Source organism: Oncorhynchus mykiss, chromosome 29, assembly GCF_057628025.1.
Source record: "Oncorhynchus mykiss isolate SJ-2025 chromosome 29, ASM5762802v1, whole genome shotgun sequence".
In the NCBI taxonomy this organism is placed as follows: domain Eukaryota; kingdom Metazoa; phylum Chordata; class Actinopteri; order Salmoniformes; family Salmonidae; genus Oncorhynchus; species Oncorhynchus mykiss.
Window position 1 is genome coordinate 12639226 of NC_143050.1, and position 21855 is coordinate 12661080.

The window sequence follows — 21855 nt, forward strand, 5'->3', positions numbered from 1 at the left end:
GGTTTCTCAATTTCTTTCTTAGGTTTTTGCATTCTTCATCAAATCATTTGTCATTGTTCTGCCTAACATTTTTTGATTTGATAGGAAAGCTGAAAGGTCAAATATACTGTTTAGGTTTTCTACTGCCAAGTTTACATCTTCACTATTACAGTGAATCGTTTTGTCCAGGAAGATGTCTAAAAGGGATTGAATTTGTTGTTGCCTTATTGTTTTTTGGTAAATTTCCACACTACTTTCCTTCCATTTATAGCATTTCTTAATATTATTCAGTTCCTTTGGCTTTGATGCTTCATAATTGAGTATTGCTCTGTTCAAGTATACTGTGATTTTGCTGTGATCTGATCGGAGTGTTTGTGGGCTGACTGTGAACGCTCTGAGAGACTCTGGGTTGAGTAGTCTACTGCCAAGAGATGAGCTATAGGTGTACCTACCGTAGGAGTCCCCTCGAAGCCTACCATTGACTATGTACAGACCCAGCGTGCGACAGAGCTGCAGGAGTTGTGACCCGTTTTTGTTGGTTATGTTGTCGTAGTTGTGCCTAGGAGGCCATATGGGGGAGGGAATGCTGTCACCTCCAGGTAGGTGTTTTACTTGTTATCTTTGAACTTTTGCCCCTTTTCTCCCCAATTTTCGTGGTAGTCAATTGGTAGTTAGTTTTGTCTCATCGCTGCAACTCCAGTACAGACTCGGGAGAGGCAAAGGTAGAGAGCCATGTGTCCTCCAAAACATCATCCAACCAAGCCAAATCAAATCAAATTTTACTGGTCACATACACATGGTTAGCAGATGTTAATGTGAGTATAGCGAAATGCTTGTGCTTCTAGTTCCGACCGCACAGTAATATCTAACAAGTAATCTAACAATTTCACAACAACTACCTTATACACACACAAGTGTAAAGGGATGAATAAGAATATGTACATATAAATATATGAGAGATGGCCGTACGGCATAGGCAAGATGCAGTAGATGGTATAGAGTACAGTATATACATATGAGATGAGTAATTGTTGATGAGAATTGTTGATGAGATGAGTATTATATAATTATATATTATATACATTATATAAAGTGGCATTGTTTAAAGTGACTCGTTTTTTTACATCCATTTTTTATTATTAAAGTGGCTGGAGTTGAGTCAGTATGTTGGCAGTAGCCACTCAATGGCTGTTTAACAGTCTGATGGCCTTGAGATAGAAGCTGTTTTCAGTCTCTCGGTCCCTGCTTTGATGCACCTGTACTGACCCCGCCACACTGCTTCTTGACACAATGCCCGCTTAACCCGGAAGCCAGCCACACCAATGTGTCGGAGGAAACACCGTACACCTGACGACCATGTCAGCGTGCATGCACCCGGCCTGCCACTGGTGTCGCTAGAGCGCGATGGGACAAGGACATCCCTGCCGGCCAGACCCTCCCCAAACCCGGAAGCCGTTTGGCCAATTGTGCACCGGCCATTGGGTCTCCCGGTCGCGGCTGGCTGTGACAGAGCCTGGACTCGAACCAGGATCTCTAGAGGCACAGCAAGCAACTGCAGTGCCTTAGACCACTGCGCCACTCGGGAGGCCCTCCAGGTAGGTGTTTGTCCCCCTGTGTGCTGAGGGTGTCAAGTTCTTGTCCAGTTCTGGCATTTAGGTTGCCACAGACATGTCCCTGGGCCTGGAAATGATTGATTTCCCCCTCAAGGATGGAGAAGTTACCTTCATTAACGTATGGGGATTATAGTGGGGGGATATGGGTAGCACACAGGAGGACATTTTTCTCTGTTGAGATCATTTCCTTTTGAATTTCTAGCCAAATGTAAAATGTTCCTAAAATGTTCCTCATTTAATAGAGTGGGTTAGGGCTGCTCTATACCAAATTAGCATACCCCCTGAGTCTCTTCCCTGTTTCACACCTGGTAGTTTGGTGGATGAGACTACCATCTCTCTGTAACCTAGAGGGCAACCAGTGGGTCCATTTCCTCTATACCATGTTTCTTGTAGGATAACAATGTCTGTATTTCTTATTTATGTGGTGCAATCCAGGTTCCTGCTCTTTAGGCCAAAGGCAGATGACCTCAGGCCTTGGATATTCCAGGATGAGATAGTGAAGGCTCTGTGTTCCATAAAGTGTCCAATGTTGTTGGTTGTGTGGTTTGGACTCAGACCAGTAAATGTGAGCAGAGCCTGCTGAGCATCTGGTACATCCCATTGGCTTGGGCTAGTGTAAGAGTTGGGGTTGGGACTGTTTGCCTTCTCACAGCATGGGCGTAGGTGTGACTCTCCTTCTCTCTCTATCCTCTCTATATCCCTCTCTCTATCCCCCTCTCAATCATCTATCTGTTCACTCTATCCTCACTCTATCCTCTCTCTATCTTCTCTATATCCTCTCTCTATCCTGTCTCTCTCCTTTCTCTCCTTTCTCTCCCCTCTCTCTATCCTCTCTATATCATCTCTATCCCTCTCTCAATCTTCTCTATATCCTCTCTCTATCCTCTTTTTATCTTCTCTCTATCCTCTCCTCTCTCAATCCTCTTTATCTTCTCTTTATTCTCTCTATTCTCTCTCTATCCCCTCTATTCCCTTATATCCTCTCTCTATCCTCTCTCTATCCTCTCTATATCCTCACTTTATTCTCTCTATCTTCTCTCTATCCTCTCTCCTCTCTACTCTCTCTATCATCTCTCCTCTCTCTATTCTCTCTACCCCTTTATATCCTCTCCCTATCCTATCTCAATCTTATATCCATCTATACTCTCTATGTCATCTCCAACCCTCTCTTAATCCTCTCTCTATCCTATCTATATCCTCTCTCTATCCTCTCTATATATCCTCTCTATCCCTCTCTCTATCCACTCTCTATCCTATCTCTATCCACTCTCTATCCTCTCTCTATCCTCTCTATATCCTCTCTATCCCTCTCTATCCACTCTCTATCCTCTTTCTATCCTCCTCCCTATATCCTCTTTATATAACCCTCTCTATATCCTCTCTCTATCCTCTCTCTATCCCCTCTGTATCATCTCTATCCCCTCTATATCATCTCTCTATGCTCTCTCTATCCTCTCTCTATCCTATCTATATCCTCTCTCTATCCTCTCTATATATCCTCTCTATCCTCTCTCTATGCTCTCTCTATCCTCTCTCTATCCCTGACAGATCACAAAGCAGCATACAACCTGCCCTGAGGGCATCCATAGGTCACAATTGTATTAGTTCTCTCTCTGACCACTCAGAGGCTGGTTTAGACATACAGTTGAGCCGTGCTCTCTCTCTCTCTCTGTCTCTCTCTCTCTCTCTCATCTCAAACACAGATGAAAATATCTTTGGATTAATAATGCAGCTCCTCTTGTCCGTGGCAGCTAGTGGGATGCATTATTAAACACGTGTGGGGCTAAGAAAAGTAGAAAAGTGCTTCTCAGCCTGTTAATCAGTAAATTACACACTGTGGTCTGATGGTGCCAGCTGTACACTCAGGAACCACAATAACGAGCTAGCTTTCTATCTCTCTGGATGACTGTTGCACTTTCACTGGGTGCATGATTCAGCTCAATGGAAGCAGATGACGTCAATACTATACTATAGTGAACTGAAAGTTTACTATGCTCTCAAGACAATCTGACCCAAGGCTAGTGAGGTGTATTTCTGAAGTGTCCCAATCTGAACTACTTCATAGGTAGTGTGAAAGAATGTGTGTAATGTGACACAAAGGAAAACTGATATTGTGGAATCAAGCCAATCATTAATGAAAAGAAATAGAACACATTTTTATGGATCATAGTACTTTTTGTGTGTTTCCAAGCTGTATTTGCCATAGAGCTTATGATATATACTGAAAGAGTGGGAGTATGATGAGGAAGCCTGCATGACCTGATCGGTCTGCTACAGAACTCACCGATATTGGAGTGCTTCAGCAGTCGGCAGATCCTGGCCTCTCTGTCCAGCTTCTGGTGATCTGAAAGCCAAACACGCAGACAGATAGTTTCACGACGCAGGAAACATTACAGGTGTGCTATCTTAATTTGACCCTGCTTCTCACAGCAGGAAAATAATTCTGCAGTGACAGGAAATGTGAATTATTATTATTATTATTGGACATTTTTGTATGGGGTTGTTGGGGCCTTTCTAAACATTGAGTACACTCCAATTAGCATTTCCTGCTGTGCAGGAAAGTTCCATGTGACAACAGATTGATTAAATTAAGATAGCTCTGGAAAGATGCCTGAGTATAGGGATGAGGGTGGGTGGTAAGGCGGGATGAAGGTGGGTGGTAAGGCGAGATGAGGGTGGGTGGGAGGGAAGGAAGGAAGGAAGGAAGGAAGGAAGATGGTAGGTGGGAGGGAGCGAGGGAGCGAGGGAGGGAGGGAGGGAGGGAGGGAGGGAGGGAGGGAGGGAGGGAGGGAGGGAGGGAGGGAGGGAGGTGAAGATGGTAGATGAGAGGGAAGGGGTGATGGTGGGTGGTAGGGAAGGAAGGAAGGAAGGAAGGAAGGAAGGAAGGAAGGAAGGAAGGAAGGAAGGAAGGAAGGAAGGAAGGAAGGAAGGAAGGAAGGAAGGAAGGAAGGAAGGAAGGTGAAAGGGTGATGGTGGGCATGGTACAGAGGGAGGAGGTTGGGGAGGAGAGAGAGGTCACATTGACACAAGCTACTCTCCCCAGTAATGAAAGTGAGATGGCGGGCAGTCAGCAAGATAACTGCCGCTTTGCCAAATAAATGCTATTTTTCTGTCCGAGAACAGAGGGCTTTCTGCAGTATTAATGAGTGATCCAAATTGGCAGGGGAGACCCCTTTTTCCTCCTAATATCTACCCCTCTGTTCATACACTCCTTCACTGTCTGCTCAATCTGCACAGCTCAATCTCTTTCACTGTCTGCTCAGTCTGTACAGCTCATTCTCATTCTCCTTCAACAATCATGAGGAGTGTATCAGTCTTACAGTAAAAAGCCATTGCCCCTTGATCAAGTTCATGATTGCATCGGAGATGAGATAAACCAAGCCTCCTCCATCATCCAGGCTTTTCTTGAGCAGTAGCTTCACAAAAACCCATCTGCTGTGTAGCAGCAGCATTTATCATTATCAGTAAGTACTATTTCGGCAGTGTCACCATACCACAGGAGGCTGGTGGCACCTTAATTGGGGAGGACGGTATCGTGGTAATGGCTGGAGTGGAATAGGTGGAATGGTATCAAATACATCAAACTCATAGATTCAATGTTTTTGATGCCATTTCATTTGCTCCGTTCCAGACATTATTATGAGCCGTCCTCCCCTCACCAGCCTCCAATGCACCATTACACATATAAGAAATGAAACAAATATAATCTCTTTCTTTCCTTGTAGAATATTTGCCGTCGTACCAGCTTTTAAGCTTGTGCCAATCTCCTCCTCCGTCCCTACAGCCTTCCTGTACTGTACGCCATCCACCGTAATGTATACGCAAAGATATGCTCTGGACTTTAAAAATGGTGTTGCTAAGCAACCTGGCGGAATACACCAGGACTAGAATTATAAGCTATAGCTGAGTAAAAATACAGAGGGAGAAATGGAGTTCATGCAGCCCTGTGTAAATCCTCCAACAGGGGTATAATGAAAGACAAATGAAGCGTCAACAGCACTGAGCACAGAACGCAAGTCAAGGGAAATACACAAGGATAGTGTGATACTACAATGAGCCTTACAAAAACATTTTCCAATCATATATTAAACAATGACAATCAAACAGGAAATGACATACGCCGTAGAATAACAGACCCCTCTGCGTTTCAATGGAATAATCAAACACAGGTCTGTAGCCTTAAAGGCTTTTAAATGTATTATACTGAATGTCCAATACATTGTATTAGTGTAACTGTACAGTATCATTGATGCTCAATGTAGTACATTGATTAACACATTGACACTGACATGTACAGTATACTGTAGATTAACACACTGACACAGACATGTACAGTATACTGTAGATTAACATACTGACATGTACAGTATACTGTAGATTAACACATTGGCATTGACATGTACAGTATACTGTAGATTAACACACAGACATGTATAGTATACTGTAGATTAACACATTGACACAGAGATGTACAGTATACTGTAGATTAACACACTGACATGTATAGTATACTGTAGATTAACACACTGACATGTATAGTATACTGTAGATTAACACATTGACATGTATCGTGGTACAGTATACTGTATATTAACACATTGACACAGACAGGTATAGTATACTGTAGATTAACACATTGACACTGACAGGTACAGTATACTGTAGATTAACACACTGACAGGTATAGTATACTGTAGATTAACACATTGACACTGACAGGTACAGTATACTGTAGATTAACACACTGACATGTATAGTATACTGTAGATTAACACATTGACATGTACAGTATACTGTAGATTAACACATTGACATGTATCGTGGTACAGTATACTGTAGATTAACACATTGACATGTATCGTGGTACAGTATACTGTAGATTAACACATTGACACTGACAGGTACAGTATACTGTAGATTAACACACTGACAGGTATAGTATACTGTAGATTAACACATTGACACTGACAGGTACAGTATACTGTAGATTAACACACTGACATGTATAGTATACTGTAGATTAACACACTGACATGTATAGTATACTGTAGATTAACACATTGACATGTACAGTATACTGTAGATTAACACATTGACACTGACATGTACAGTATACTGTAGATTAACACATTGACACTGACATGTATAGTATACTGTAGATTAACACATTGACACTGACATGTACAGTATACTGTAGATTAACACATTGACACTGACATGTACAGTATACTGTAGATTAACACACTGACATGTATAGTATACTGTAGATTAACACATTGACACTGACATGTACAGTATACTGTAGATTAACACATTGACACTGACATGTACAGTATACTGTAGATTAACACATTGACACTGACATGTACAGTATACTGTAGATTAACACATTGACACTGACATGTACAGTATACTGTAGATTAACACACTGACATGTATAGTATACTGTAGATTAACACATTGACATGTATCGTGGTACAGTATACTGTAGATTAACACATTGACACAGACAGGTACAGTATACTGTAGATTAACACACTGACATGTATAGTATACTGTAGATTAACACATTGACACAGACAGGTACAGTATACTGTAGATTAACACATTGACACAGACATGTACAGTATACTGTATATTAACACATTGACATGTATCGTGGTACAGTATACTGTAGATTAACACATTGACATGTATCGTGGTACAGTATACTGTAGATTAACACATTGACACTGACAGGTACAGTATACTGTAGATTAACACATTGACACTGACATGTACAGTATACTGTAGATTAACACACTGACATGTACAGTATACTGTAGATTAACACACTGACATGTATAGTATACTGTAGATTAACACACTGACATGTATAGTATACTGTAGATTAACACACTGACATGTATAGTATACTGTGGATTAACACATTGACATGTATAGTATACTGTATATTAACACATTGACACTGACATGTACAGTATACTGTATATTAACACATTGACACTGACATGTACAGTATACTGTAGATTAACACACTGACATGTATAGTATACTGTAGATTAACACATTGACATGTATCGTGGTACAGTATACTGTATATTAACACATTGACACAGACAGGTACAGTATACTGTAGATTAACACATTGACACTGACATGTACAGTATACTGTAGATTAACACACTGACATGTATAGTATACTGTAGATTAACACATTGACATGTATCGTGGTACAGTATACTGTAGATTAACACATTGACACAGACAGGTACAGTATACTGTAGATTAACACACTGACATGTATAGTATACTGTAGATTAACACATTGACACAGACAGGTACAGTATACTGTAGATTAACACATTGACACTGACATGTACAGTATACTGTAGATTAACACACTGACATGTATAGTATACTGTAGATTAACACACTGACATGTATAGTATACTGTAGATTAACACATTGACATGTACAGTATACTGTAGATTAACACACTGACATGTACAGTATACTGTAGATTAACACATTGACATGTACAGTATACTGTAGATTAACACACTGACAGGTATAGTATACTGTAGATTAACACATTGACACTGACAGGTATAGTATACTGTAGATTAACACACTGACATGTATAGTATACTGTAGATTAACACTGACATGTATCGTGGTACAGTATACTGTGGATTAACACATTGACATGTATAGTATACTGTATATTAACACATTGACACTGACATGTACAGTATACTGTATATTAACACATTGACACTGACATGTACAGTATACTGTAGATTAACACACTGACATGTACAGTATACTGTATATTAACACATTGACACAGACAGGTACAGTATACTGTAGATTAACACACTGACATGTACAGTATACTGTAGATTAACACATTGACATGTACAGTATACTGTAGATTAACACACTGACAGGTATAGTATACTGTAGATTAACACATTGACACTGACAGGTATAGTATACTGTAGATTAACACACTGACATGTACAGTATACTGTGGATTAACACATTGACATGTATAGTATACTGTATATTAACACATTGACACTGACATGTACAGTATACTGTATATTAACACATTGACACTGACATGTACAGTATACTGTAGATTAACACACTGACATGTATAGTATACTGTAGATTAACACATTGACATGTATCGTGGTACAGTATACTGTATATTAACACATTGACACAGACAGGTACAGTATACTGTAGATTAACACATTGACATGTATAGTATACTGTAGATTAACACATTGACACTGACAGGTATAGTATACTGTAGATTAACACACTGACATGTATAGTATACTGTAGATTAACACATTGACATGTATCGTGGTACAGTATACTGTATATTAACACATTGACACAGACAGGTACAGTATACTGTAGATTAACACATTGACATGTATAGTATACTGTAGATTAACACATTGACATGTACAGTATACTGTAGATTAACACTGACATGTATCGTGGTACAGTATACTGTATATTAACACATTGACACAGACAGGTACAGTATACTGTAGATTAACACATTGACACAGACAGGTACAGTATACTGTAGATTAACACATTGACTTGTTCAGTATACTGTAGATTAACACATTGACATGTACAGTATACTGTAGATTAACACATTGACATGTACAGTATACTGTAGATTAACACATTGACATGTACAGTATACTGTAGATTAACACATTGACACAGACATGTACAGTATACTGTAGATTAACACATTGACACTGACATGTACAGTATACTGTAGATTAACACATTGAAATGTACAGTATACTGTGGATTAACACATTGACATGTATAGTATACTGTAGATAAACACTGACAGTGGCATGTACAGTATACTGTAAATTAACATACTGACATGTACAGTATACTGTAAATTAACACATTGACATGTACAGTATACTGTAAATTAACATACTGACATGTACAGTATACTGTAAATTAACATACTGACATGTACAGTATACTGCAAATTAACACACTGACATTTACAGTATACTGTAGATTAACACATTGACATGTATAGCATACTGTAAATTAACATACTGACATGTACAGTGTACTGTAAATTAACACACTGACATGTACAGTATTCTGTAGATTAACACATTGACACAGACATGTACAGCATACTGTAGATTAACACACTGACATGTATAGTATACTGTAGATTAACACATTGACACAGACAGGTACAGTATACTGTAGATTAACACATTGACACAGACAGGTACAGTATACTGTAGATTAACACATTGACTTGTTCAGTATACTGTAGATTAACACATTGACATGTACAGTATACTGTAGATTAACACATTGACATGTACAGTATACTGTAGATTAACACATTGACATGTACAGTATACTGTAGATTAACACATTGACACAGACATGTACAGTATACTGTAGATTAACACATTGACACTGACATGTACAGTATACTGTAGATTAACACATTGAAATGTACAGTATACTGTGGATTAACACATTGACATGTATAGTATACTGTAGATAAACACTGACAGTGGCATGTACAGTATACTGTAAATTAACATACTGACATGTACAGTATACTGTAAATTAACACATTGACATGTACAGTATACTGTAAATTAACATACTGACATGTACAGTATACTGTAAATTAACATACTGACATGTACAGTATACTGCAAATTAACACACTGACATGTACAGTATACTGTAGATTAACACATTGACATGTATAGCATACTGTAAATTAACATACTGACATGTACAGTGTACTGTAAATTAACACACTGACATGTACAGTATTCTGTAGATTAACACATTGACACAGACATGTACAGCATACTGTAGATTAACACACTGACATGTATAGTATACTGTAGATTAACACACTGACATGTACAGTATACTGTAGATTAACACATTGACATGTACAGTATACTGTAGATTAACACACTGACACAGACATGTACAGCATACTGTAGATTAACACATTGACATGTATAGTATACTGTAGATTAACACACTGACAGGTACAGTATACTGTAGATTAACACATTGACATGTACAGTATACTGTAGATTAACACATTGACATGTACAGTATACTCTAGATTAACACATTGACACAGACATGTATAGTATACTGTAGATTAACACATTGACACAGACATGTATAGTATACTGTAGATTAACACACTGACTTGTTCAGTATACTGTAGATTAACACACTGACACAGACATGTACAGTATACTGTAGATTAACACACTGACATGTATAGTATACTGTAGATTAACACACTGACATGTATAGTATACTGTAGATTAACACACTGACATGTACAGTATACTGTAGATTAACACATTGACATGTACAGTATACTGTAGATTAACACATTGACACAGACATGTATAGTATACTGTAGATTAACACATTGACACAGACATGTATAGTATACTGTAGATTAACACACTGACTTGTTCAGTATACTGTAGATTAACACACTGACACAGACATGTACAGTATACTGTAGATTAACACACTGACATGTATAGTATACTGTAGATTAACACACTGACACAGACATGTACAGTATACTGTAGATTAACACACTGACATGTATAGTATACTGTAGATTAACACACTGACATGTATAGTATACTGTAGATTAACACACTGACATGTACAGTATACTGTAGATTAACACATTGACATGTACAGTATACTGTAGATTAACACATTGACACAGACATGTATAGTATACTCTAGATTAACACACTGACGCAGACATGTACAGTATACTGTAGATTAACACACTGACATGTACAGTATACTGTAGATTAACACATTGACATGTACAGTATACTGTAGATTAACACACTGACACAGACATGTACAGTATACTGTAGATTAACACACTGACTTGTTCAGTATACTGTAGATTAACACATTGACACAGATACCATGATAATTGCTGGTCTTATTTTACACTCTTGTTGCATGCACAATAACCTGCAGCTAGACGAACATGGGCCTGACCCTTGAAGACGACCTACGTAGTTTGTCTCAATGTAGACAGACAATCAATCCACTGTTGGTTAGTTTAATACCTTGAGTGATTTTCCCAGCACCAGTAGGCCAACACATTTTGGTGTGAAGCCTTTTTGATCTAAAGAACAGCTCACTCACAGCTGATTCGGGTTAAATGATCTGCCCTACTCCTCCTGGTCCAGCTGTCCATTATAAGAATGCTAATAATCCTCCAATGCTACTCCGCCAGATGTCTTTCCCTGCTCCATGCAATCTGTTCTGCTCACCATTACACCTGAGCCTTACGTCTGAGGGTCCCCAACCCGACAGCCAGTCGGTCTCTACAGAGCAAGTAGAGAGGCAGGCTTCGTGTAGAATGAGTCTCTACAGAGCAAGTAGAGAGGCAGGCTTCGTGTAGAATGAGTCTCTACAGAGCAAGTAGAGAGGCAGGCTTCGTGTAGAATGAGTCTCTACAGAGCAAGTAGAGAGGCAGGCTTCGTGTAGAATGAGTCTCTACAGAGCAAGTAGAGAGGCAGGCTTCGTGTAGAATGAGTCTCTACAGAGCAAGTAGAGAGGCAGGCTTCGTGTAGAATGAGTCTCTACAGAGCAAGTAGAGAGGCAGGCCTCGTGTAGAATGAGTCTCTACAGAGCAAGTAGAGAGGCAGGCTTCGTGTAGAATGAGTCTCTACAGAGCAAGTAGAGAGGCAGGCTTCGTGTAGAATGAGTCTCTACAGAGCAAGTAGAGAGGCAGGCTTCGTGTAGAATGAGTCTCTACAGAGCAAGTAGAGAGGCAGGCTTCATGTAGAATGGGTCTCTACAGAGCAAGTAGAGAGGCAGGCTTCGTGTAGAATGAGTCTCTACAGAACAAGTAGAGAGGCAGGCTTTGTGTAGAATGAGTCTCTACAGAGCAAGTAGAGAGGCAGGCTTCGTGTAGAATGAGTCTCTACAGAGCAAGTAGAGAGGCAGGCTTTGTGTAGAATGAGTCTCTACAGAGCAAGTAGAGAGGCAGGCTTCGTGTAGAATGAGTCTCTACAGAGCAAGTAGAGAGGCAGGCTTCGTATAGAATGAGTCTCTACATAGCAAGTAGAGAGGCAGGCTTCGTGGGAGTAAATGTGAAATCCTAGCAAATCCTTTTGGACCAAAGCAGTTGCATATCTGTGATCTCTAGGAGAAATGTCTGCCATAGTCATTTACAGAGGCACACCAACTCATCTTTGTATTATTGTGACATTGACTATGATTTTACACATTAGGAACTCATATCAACGCCATGAATGACTTGAAGTCAGACCATCTCTAACAACCAACCCCACAGGATATAATGGAACAGTCTACGACATGGTGAGAAAAGGAGAATCCAGTTTGAATGATCCTCTAGTGTGGATGTAGGGAGGGTGGATTGCTAGGGCATATATTTATTTACAATAAATCATGTTATGGTGTCAGCAGAGTCTCCTGGCAGAGGGCCAAGCAGGCAGCTGGTTGAGGGTTTTTAATGATTTCACTGTTTCCTCCCAGGGTTCTATCTAACATGCACGCACGCACACACCTGTAACTTAAGGGAAATCAAAATCACATGCAAACAACATACAATGTGTGCTCCCCTGCATGCACAGTGTTCGATAGCCACGACAACATAATTTGCATGGTGCTCCACAAAACACTGTATGTACTCTCCTGGAAGCACATGCCACATGAATACAAATAGGCACTCACTGAAACGAAAGTAAACAACAAAGGAAGAGAGAATGGGATAAACAGGCAGGGAGCAGCAGGGGTTTCTGGGCTCACTAAGGAGTAGTCTGTCAGTCAGTCACAGGCCAACAGGGAGCTGTCTGTTTGTGGTTCCCCTCTACACACTCTCTCACACACAGAATACCAAACATCCTGCCTCCTCTCAGACCTCAGCATGCCAGCTGACAACACATCTCTCTACAAGACCCCTAGCCAGCAATTCAGTATGAAGGCCTGACCACAACACACCTCTCTACCAGACCCCTAGCCAGCCATTCAGTATGGAGGCCTGACCACAACAAAGCTATCTACCAGACCTCTAGCCAGCAATTCAGTATGGAGGCCTGACCACAACACACCTCTCTACCAGACCCCTAGCCAGCCATTCAGTATGGAGGCCTGACCACAACAAAGCTATCTACCAGACCCCTAGCCAGCCATTCAGTATGGAGGCCTGACCACAACACACCTCTCTACCAGACCCCTAACCAGCCATTTAGTATGGAGGCCTGACCACAACACACCTTTCTACCAGATCCTAGCCAGCAATTCAGTATGGAGGCCTGACCATAACACACCTCTCTACCAGACCCCTTTCAATATGGAGGCCTGACCACAACAAAGCTATCTACCAGACCCCTAGCCAGCCATTCAGTATGGAAGCCTGACCACAACAAAGCTATCTACCAGACCCCTAGCCAGCCATTCAGTATGGAGGCCTGACCACAACACACCTCTCTACCAGACCCTAGCCAGCCATTCAGTATGGAGGCCTGACCACAACACACCTCTCTACCAGACCCCTAGCCAGCCATTCAGTATGGAGGCCTGACCACAACAAAGCTATCTACCAGACCCCAAGCCAGCCATTCCTCCTCCCTACCTACCCCTCCCCTCCCCACCCTCCCCTTCCTCCTCCCTTCCCTAACCTCTTATCCAACCTACCCCTCCCCTCTCTACCTACCCCTCTCCTCTCTACCCTCCCCTCCCCTCCCTACCCTCCCCTTCCTCCTCCCTTCCCTAACCTCCTATCCTACCTACCCCTCCCCTCCCCACCCTCCCCTTCCTCCTCCCTACCCTCCCCTTTCCTCCCTACCCTCCCCTTCCTCCTCCCTACCCTCCCCTTCCTCCTCCCTACCTACCCTCCCCTTCCTCCTCCCTAGCCTCCCCTTCCTCCTCCCTACCCCTCCCTACCCCTCCCCTTCCTACCCTCCCCTTCCTCCTCCCTACCCTCCCCTTCCTCCTCCCTACCCTCCCCTTCATCCTCCCTACCCTCCCCTTCCTCCTCCCTCCTCCCTACCCCTTCCCTCCCCTTCCTACCCTCCCTTCCTCCTCCCTACCCTCCCCTTCCTCCTACCTACCCTCCCCTTCCTCCTCCCTACCCTCCCCTTCCTCCTCCCTACCCTCCCCTTCCTCCTCTCTACCCTCCCCTTCCTCCTCCCTACCTACCCTCCCCTTCCTCCTCCCTACCCTCCCCATCCTCCTCCCTACCTACCCTCCCCTTCCTCCCACCCTACCCCTCCCCTCCCTACCCTCCCCTTCCTTTCTCTTGGCCAGGTCGCAATTGTAAATGAGAACTTGCTCTCAACCTGCCTACCTGGTTAAATAAAGGTGAAATAAAAAAGAAAATAAAAATTATATAATGTCCTGAAATGACATTGCGTTTATCTGGAAAAGGAGCAGTTTAGGCATAATTGAGTTAGAATGGTAATAGCTATAACTCTGGTAAATTGCCCTGGAAATTTCAAAAACCATTTAACATGTCAAATCAAATCAAAAACATTGTTATTTGTCACATGCGCCAAATACAACAGGTGTAGTAGACCTTACAGTGAAATGCTTACTTACAAGCCCTTAACCAACAATGCAGTTAAAAAGTATGAAATTTAACAAATGGATAAAACTAAAATAGTAACAATAAAATAACCAAATAAAATAACGTTAGCGAGGCTATATACAGGCTATATACAGGCTATATAGAGGCTATATACAGACTATATTCAGGCTATATACAGGCTATATACAGGCTATATACAGGCTATATAGAGGCTATATACAGGCTATATACAGGCTATATACAGGCTATATAGAGGCTATATACAGGCTATATACAGGCTATATAGAGGCTATATACAGGCTATATACAGGCTATATACAGGCTATATAGAGGCTATATACAGGCTATATACAGGCTATATTCAGGCTATATACAGGCTATATACAGGCTATATTCAGGCTATATAGAGGCTATATAGAGGCTATATTCAGGCTATATACAGGCTATATACAGGCTATATACAGGCTATATACAGGCTATATAGAGGCTATATACAGGCTATATTCAGGCTATATACAGGCTATATACAGGCTATATTCAGGCTATATACAGGCTATATAGAGGCTATATTCAGGCTATATACAGGCTATATAGAGGCTATATACAGGCTATATACAGGCTATATAGAGGCTATATACAGGCTATATACAGGCTATATACAGGCTACATACAGGCTACATACAGGCTATATGCAGGCTATATACAGGCTATATACAGGCTATATACAGGCTATATACAGGCTATATTCAGGCTATATAGAGGCTATATACAGGCTATATACAGGCTATATACAGGCTATATAGAGGCTATATACAGGCTATATACAGGCTATATACAGGCTATATACAGGCTATATAGAGGCTATATAGAGGCTATATAGAGGCTATATTCAGGCTATATAGAGGCTATATAGAGACTACATACAGGCTATATAGAGGCTATATACAGGCTATATACAGGCTATATTCAGGCTATATAGAGGCTATATACAGGCTATATAGAGGCTATATAGAGGCTATATACAAGCTATATAGAGGCTATATAGAGGCTATATACAGGCTATATAGAGGCTATATACAGGCTATATACAGGCTATATAGAGGCTATATAGAGGCTATAGTCAGGCTATATAGAGGCTATATACAGGCTATATACAGGCTATATAGAGGCTATATAGAGGCTATATTCAGGCTATATAGAGGCTATATACAGGCTATATACAGGCTATATAGAGGCTATATACAGGCTATATACAGGCTATATTCAGGCTATATAGAGGCTATATACAGGCTATATAGAGGCTATATACAGGCTATATAGAGGCTATATAGAGGCTATATACAGGCTATATAGAGGCTATATACAGGCTATATACAGGCTATATTCAGGCTATATAGAGGCTATATACAGGCTATATAGAGGCTATATAGAGGCTATATACAGGCTATATAGAGGCTATATACAGGCTATATAGAGGCTATATACAGGCTATATACAGGCTATATAGAGGCTATATACAGGCTATATAGAGGCTATATAGAGGCTATATAGAGGCTATATACAGGCTATATAGAGGCTATATACAAGGAGTACCAGTACTGAGTCAGTGTACTGGGGTTTGAGGTAGTTGGGGTGATTGAGGTAATATGTACATGTAGGTTTGGTTAGGTGATTGATTGATTGAAGTGCTATGTGCATGTAGGTAGGGGGTGGGGGGAGTCCAGACAGCCGTTTAATTAACTATTCAGCAGTCTTATGGCTTTGGGGTAGAAGCTGTTCAGGAGCCTTTTAGTCCCAGACTTGGCGCTCCGGTACAGCTTGCCATACGGTAGCATAGAGAACAGACTGTGACTTGGGTGGCTGGAGTCTTTGACAATTTTTAGGGCCTTCCTCTGACACCGCCTGGTATAGAGGTCCTGGATGGATGGGAGCTCTGCCCCATTGATGTACTGGGCCGTACGCACTACCCTCTATAGCGCCTTGCAGTCGGAAGCTGAGCAGTTGCCATAACAAGTGGTGATGCAACCAGTCAAGATGCTCTCGATGGTACAGCTGTGTAACTTTTTGAAAATCTGATGGCCCATGCCAAATCTTTTTAGTCTTCTGACGGGGAAGAGGCGTTGTTGTGCTCTCTTCACGACTGTGTTGGTGTGTTTGGATCTTGCTAGGTCCTTAGTGATGTGGACACAGAGGAACTTAAAGCTCTCGAGAGTCTCCACTACAGCCCGATCGATGTGAATGGGGGCATGCTTGGCCCTCTGTTTCCTGTAGTCCATGATCAGCAAGTTGAGGGAGAGGTTGTTGTCCTGGCACCACACTGCCAGGTCTCTGAACTCCTCCCTATAGGCTGTCTCATCGTTGTCAGTGATCAAGCCTACCACCGTCGTGTTGTCAACAACCTTAATGATGGTGTTGGAGTCGTGTGCTACTTTACAGTCGTGGGTGAAGAGGGAGTACAGCAGGGGGCTAAGCACACACCCCTGAGGGGCCTCCATGTTGTTGTCTACCCTCACCGCCTTGGGACGGCCCATCAGAAAGTCCAGTATACAATTGCAGAGGGAGGTGTTTAATCCCAGGGTCCTTAGCTTAGTGATGAATTTGGAGGGCACTATGGTGTTGAATGCTGAGCTCTAGTCAAAGTATATTATTCTAATGTAGGTGTTCCTTTTGTCCAGGTGGGAAAGTGTCATATTACACTCTTAGAAAAAATGATTTGAAAGGGGTTCTTCAGCTGTCCTCATAGGAGAACCCTTTGTGTTTCCAGGTATAATTATTTTGGGTTTCATGTAGAACCCCTCTGTGGGAAGATTTCTACATGGAACCAAAAAGGGTTCTACGAACCAAAAGGGTTCTATCTGGAACCCAAAAGGCTTCTTCAAAGGGTTCTCCTATAGGGACAGCCGAAGAACCCTTTTAGGTTCAAGATAGCACCTTGTTTTCTAAGAGTGCAGTACACCCATTGTAAGAAAATATGTTAGCGTTGATGTTGTTTTTCCCTGAGCCGTCCGTTGGCCAAGGAGCCTTGCCTTCAGCAGCTCAGCTGGCTGTTACATGGGCTGTATCACAACAGACTGAAGAAAAGGCGGGAATTGTTACTTCATTAATATTAATGCATCCAAATGTTTGAGTCATCACAGTCATTCTCAGTAAAGTCACCCATGCAAAAATTAATTATGTAAAAGTAATAATGTTTTTGTTTGGTTAGCTTTTGGAAATGTTAGATAGGGCATACAACTTTCCTTGACATCACACAAGGGTGTTCCGATTAAAATGAATGAATTCTTCCCTCACTCCTTGCCCTGCAAGTGTCAACTCATCATATGCCATGATGCATCATTAGAAGTGTCCACTTAATTTGAGGGCTGTGGGGAGAGGATGTGTCTTTTACGTGTTTGGAATGCAGCCAGAAACTGCTTCTCCAATAGAAATCCCTAAACTTAGAAATACGTCAGCGGGTCTAGCGGTCGTCTTGCGCCGAAATACGCATGTAAAGGCCATCAAATCAAAAGCACTCATTGAAGTTGTTTTCAATGAAAAATTCAAACGTCAGTTTGTCACATTCACGAGGTTGGAATAATAGCATGTTCAACTACTTAAGACGGTGGTCTAGGTTGCGTTTTTAGATTTCAAGAAAATTAAGAAATAAGGAAGAACTCATCACGTCTCTCATTGGCTTCTCAAACCCAAGCCTGGTGTGTTCCTGCGATGTTGCGCCTCTGGGTTTAGAAACGGTATTATTACCTTCATACAGTAAATACATTCATTGACTTTAACACCTGTTACATTAGGCTGGATACACACATACAGCATAGACCAAATGAGAGAGGAATGCAGACAACACAATAACTAGTGGGTTTGAAGAAGTAGTAAAATGATTTTGGTCAGACAGCTCTGCAGCATACTCAGGCAGGCTAGCTAGAGAGGATGACTAAAGCGTTGGAGTATTGGAGCACAGAGGTAACGTTATGGTTGTTTGGCTCGGTGCTACTGGGTAGAGATGAGATGATGACTTTATGGAATGAAAAATAATAATGTCATTTAATAAAAACAAATTAATATATCCAACTGAAATGTTTTATTATTTCATAGTCATTTGCTATGTTTCTATTGATGTCTACCCAATGTGGACCTCTGACAGAGACAATGGAATATTTTTTTATATTTTGGCAATTGAATGTTCACTATCTTTGCCTTTGGAATTTCCATTAAAAAGCTAAAAAAATCATTTGCATGTCATTATTTCATAATGCATTTAATCTAAAAAAAAAAAAAAAACGAGCCAACCTCCAAAATTGGTTAATAGACCAATAAGGAAGAGAGTTCCAAACCTCAATAACAGCTAGTTTTCAGTTCTCCCCTCCCCACTTCCAGACAGTCCTAGCAGAGTGTTTTGGGGATAAAAAGCTATTTTTAACCATTTAAAGGAAATCTATTACAGTAACCACGTTTCTATCCAGTTTTCCTCATCAAAAAATAATCATGACAGTTTTGATGGAAACAGGTAGTCTCGGTACAGTTTTATAAATGGCGATATAATTGGTTCATTCGACATGTCAGTCAAATCAATTATCCAGGAAATGGTGGTGGAAACGCCTTTATGCACAAATATTGATGTAATAACAATTGTATTGAAGTAAATTGCGAGTCACTCGATGATATGGTGTGCGTTCCTCTCACTACGACTCGGGAAACCGTGCAGTTTATTAGGCTACAGATGAAATTATGAGGAACTTCACAAGGTGGTGAAAGTGCACAGTGATCTTGGTGCTGCTTTCCAATAAATATGGAGGGTCTTATTCTTGTGATCGATGCTTGAATACCATTTGAAAAATAAAAATGTTCTCACTCTTATCCATAATAATCTCATCCTATAGACAAACCTACGCACAATGTACCTGTGAGCTGTTGGCTAGAGCGTACGTGCCAAAACCAGAGTAGGCACAGTTCTTATTTAACGGAACAGTTTTTGTGACAAAACTCTCTCGAGAGTTGAAAATGCTATGGAAACACTATGAACTTTTATTAGGTAAATGAAATCTTCAGCGAAAAAGTACATTTTGTGTGCACTACCTCATCACGCACTGACTTTTATCCGCAACTAGTCCAAGGGTAGGCAACAACACATCTGCCACTCTGATCCTCAACACGGAGACCCCCTCAGGGGTGCGTGCTTAGTCCCCTCCTGTACTCCCTGTTTACCCACGACTGCGTGGCCAAGCACGACTCCAAGACCATCATTAAGTTTGCTGACGACACAACGGTGGTAGGCCTGATCACTGACAACGATGAGATAGCCTATAGGGAGGAGGTCAGAGACCTGGCAGTGTGGTGCTAGGACAACAACCTCTTCTTCAACATGAGCAAGACAAAAGAGATTATCGTGGACTACAGGAAAAGGAGGGCCGAACACACCCCTATTAACAACAACAGGGCTGTAGTGGAGTGGGTCAAGAGTTTCAAGTTCCTTGGTGTCCACATCACCAACAAACTATCATGGTCCAAACACACCAAGACAGTTGTTAAGAGGGCACGACAACACATTTTCCCACTCAGGAGACTGGAAAGATTTGACATGGGTCCTCAGATCCTCAAAAAGTTCTACAGCTGCACCAACGAGAGCATCCTGACTGGTTGCAACTCCGCCTGGTATGGTAACTGCTCGGCATCTGACCATAAGGCACTACAGAGTACATCACTGGGACCAAGCTTCCTGCAATCCAGGACCTATATACTAGGCAGTTTCAGAGGAAGGCCCAAAACATTGTCAAAGACTCCAGCCACCCAAGTCATAGACTGTTCTCTCTGCTACCGAACGGCAAGCGGTACCGGAGCGCCAAGTCTAGGTCTAAAAGGCTCCTTAACAGCTTCTACCCCCAAGCCATAAGACTGCTGAACAATTAATCAATTGAACAATTCATACACCCCCCCTCCCCCTGCTACTCGCTGTTTATTATCGATACATAGTCACTTTACCCCTAACTACATGTACAAATTACCTCGACTAACATGTACCCCCGCACATTGACTCGGTACCAGTACCCCCTGTATATAGCCTCATTATTGTTATATTACACCTATTGGACTCGGCGCATGTGACAAATCAAATTTGATTTGATTTTGGTGAAAACACACCACTAATGGGAATTCACATGTTCTTTATGCAGATTTTAGAATATTCACAAGAAAATCTGTCACCAATTGGATGGAAACATAGCTACTAAGGTATTTCTTTAATTGTTAACCAGCAATTATTTGATATTGATATAACAAAAACGGCTGCATTGGGCCTTTAATGGGCCGACAGAGAGGGAGGAGAGGAAATATTTGATGCTCTGCTTATCTTTTGTCTCTTTCTCTGGTGCACTACTCCGGTGCACTACTTCGGTACACTACTCCGGTGCACTACCCGGTGCACTACTCCGGTGCACTACTCCGGTGCACTACTTCGGTACACTACTCCGGTACACTACTCCGGTACACTACTCCGGTGCACTACCCGGTGCACTACTCCGGTGCACTACTCCGGTGCACTACTTCGGTACACTACTCCGGTACACTACTCCGGTACACTACTCCGGTACACTACTCCGGTAC

At 41.5% G+C, this 21855-nt stretch overlaps 1 protein-coding gene across 8 annotated transcripts in view; it reads right to left on the reverse strand.

Moving 5' to 3' along the window:
* camk2a (calcium/calmodulin dependent protein kinase II alpha) overlaps positions 1-21855 on the reverse strand; it is a 106487-nt gene that overhangs the window by 74269 nt on the left and 10363 nt on the right. For all 8 annotated transcript variants that reach the window (XR_016493462.1, XR_016493461.1, XR_016493460.1 and 5 more), the window contains exon 3: positions 3877-3936. Coding sequence is in view for 5 of the 8 variants with exons in the window: in XM_090227373.1 (XP_090083499.1) it covers positions 3877-3936 (60 nt within the window). In the remaining 3 variants the exon portion in view is untranslated. The remainder of the gene's footprint in view (positions 1-3876; positions 3937-21855) is intronic.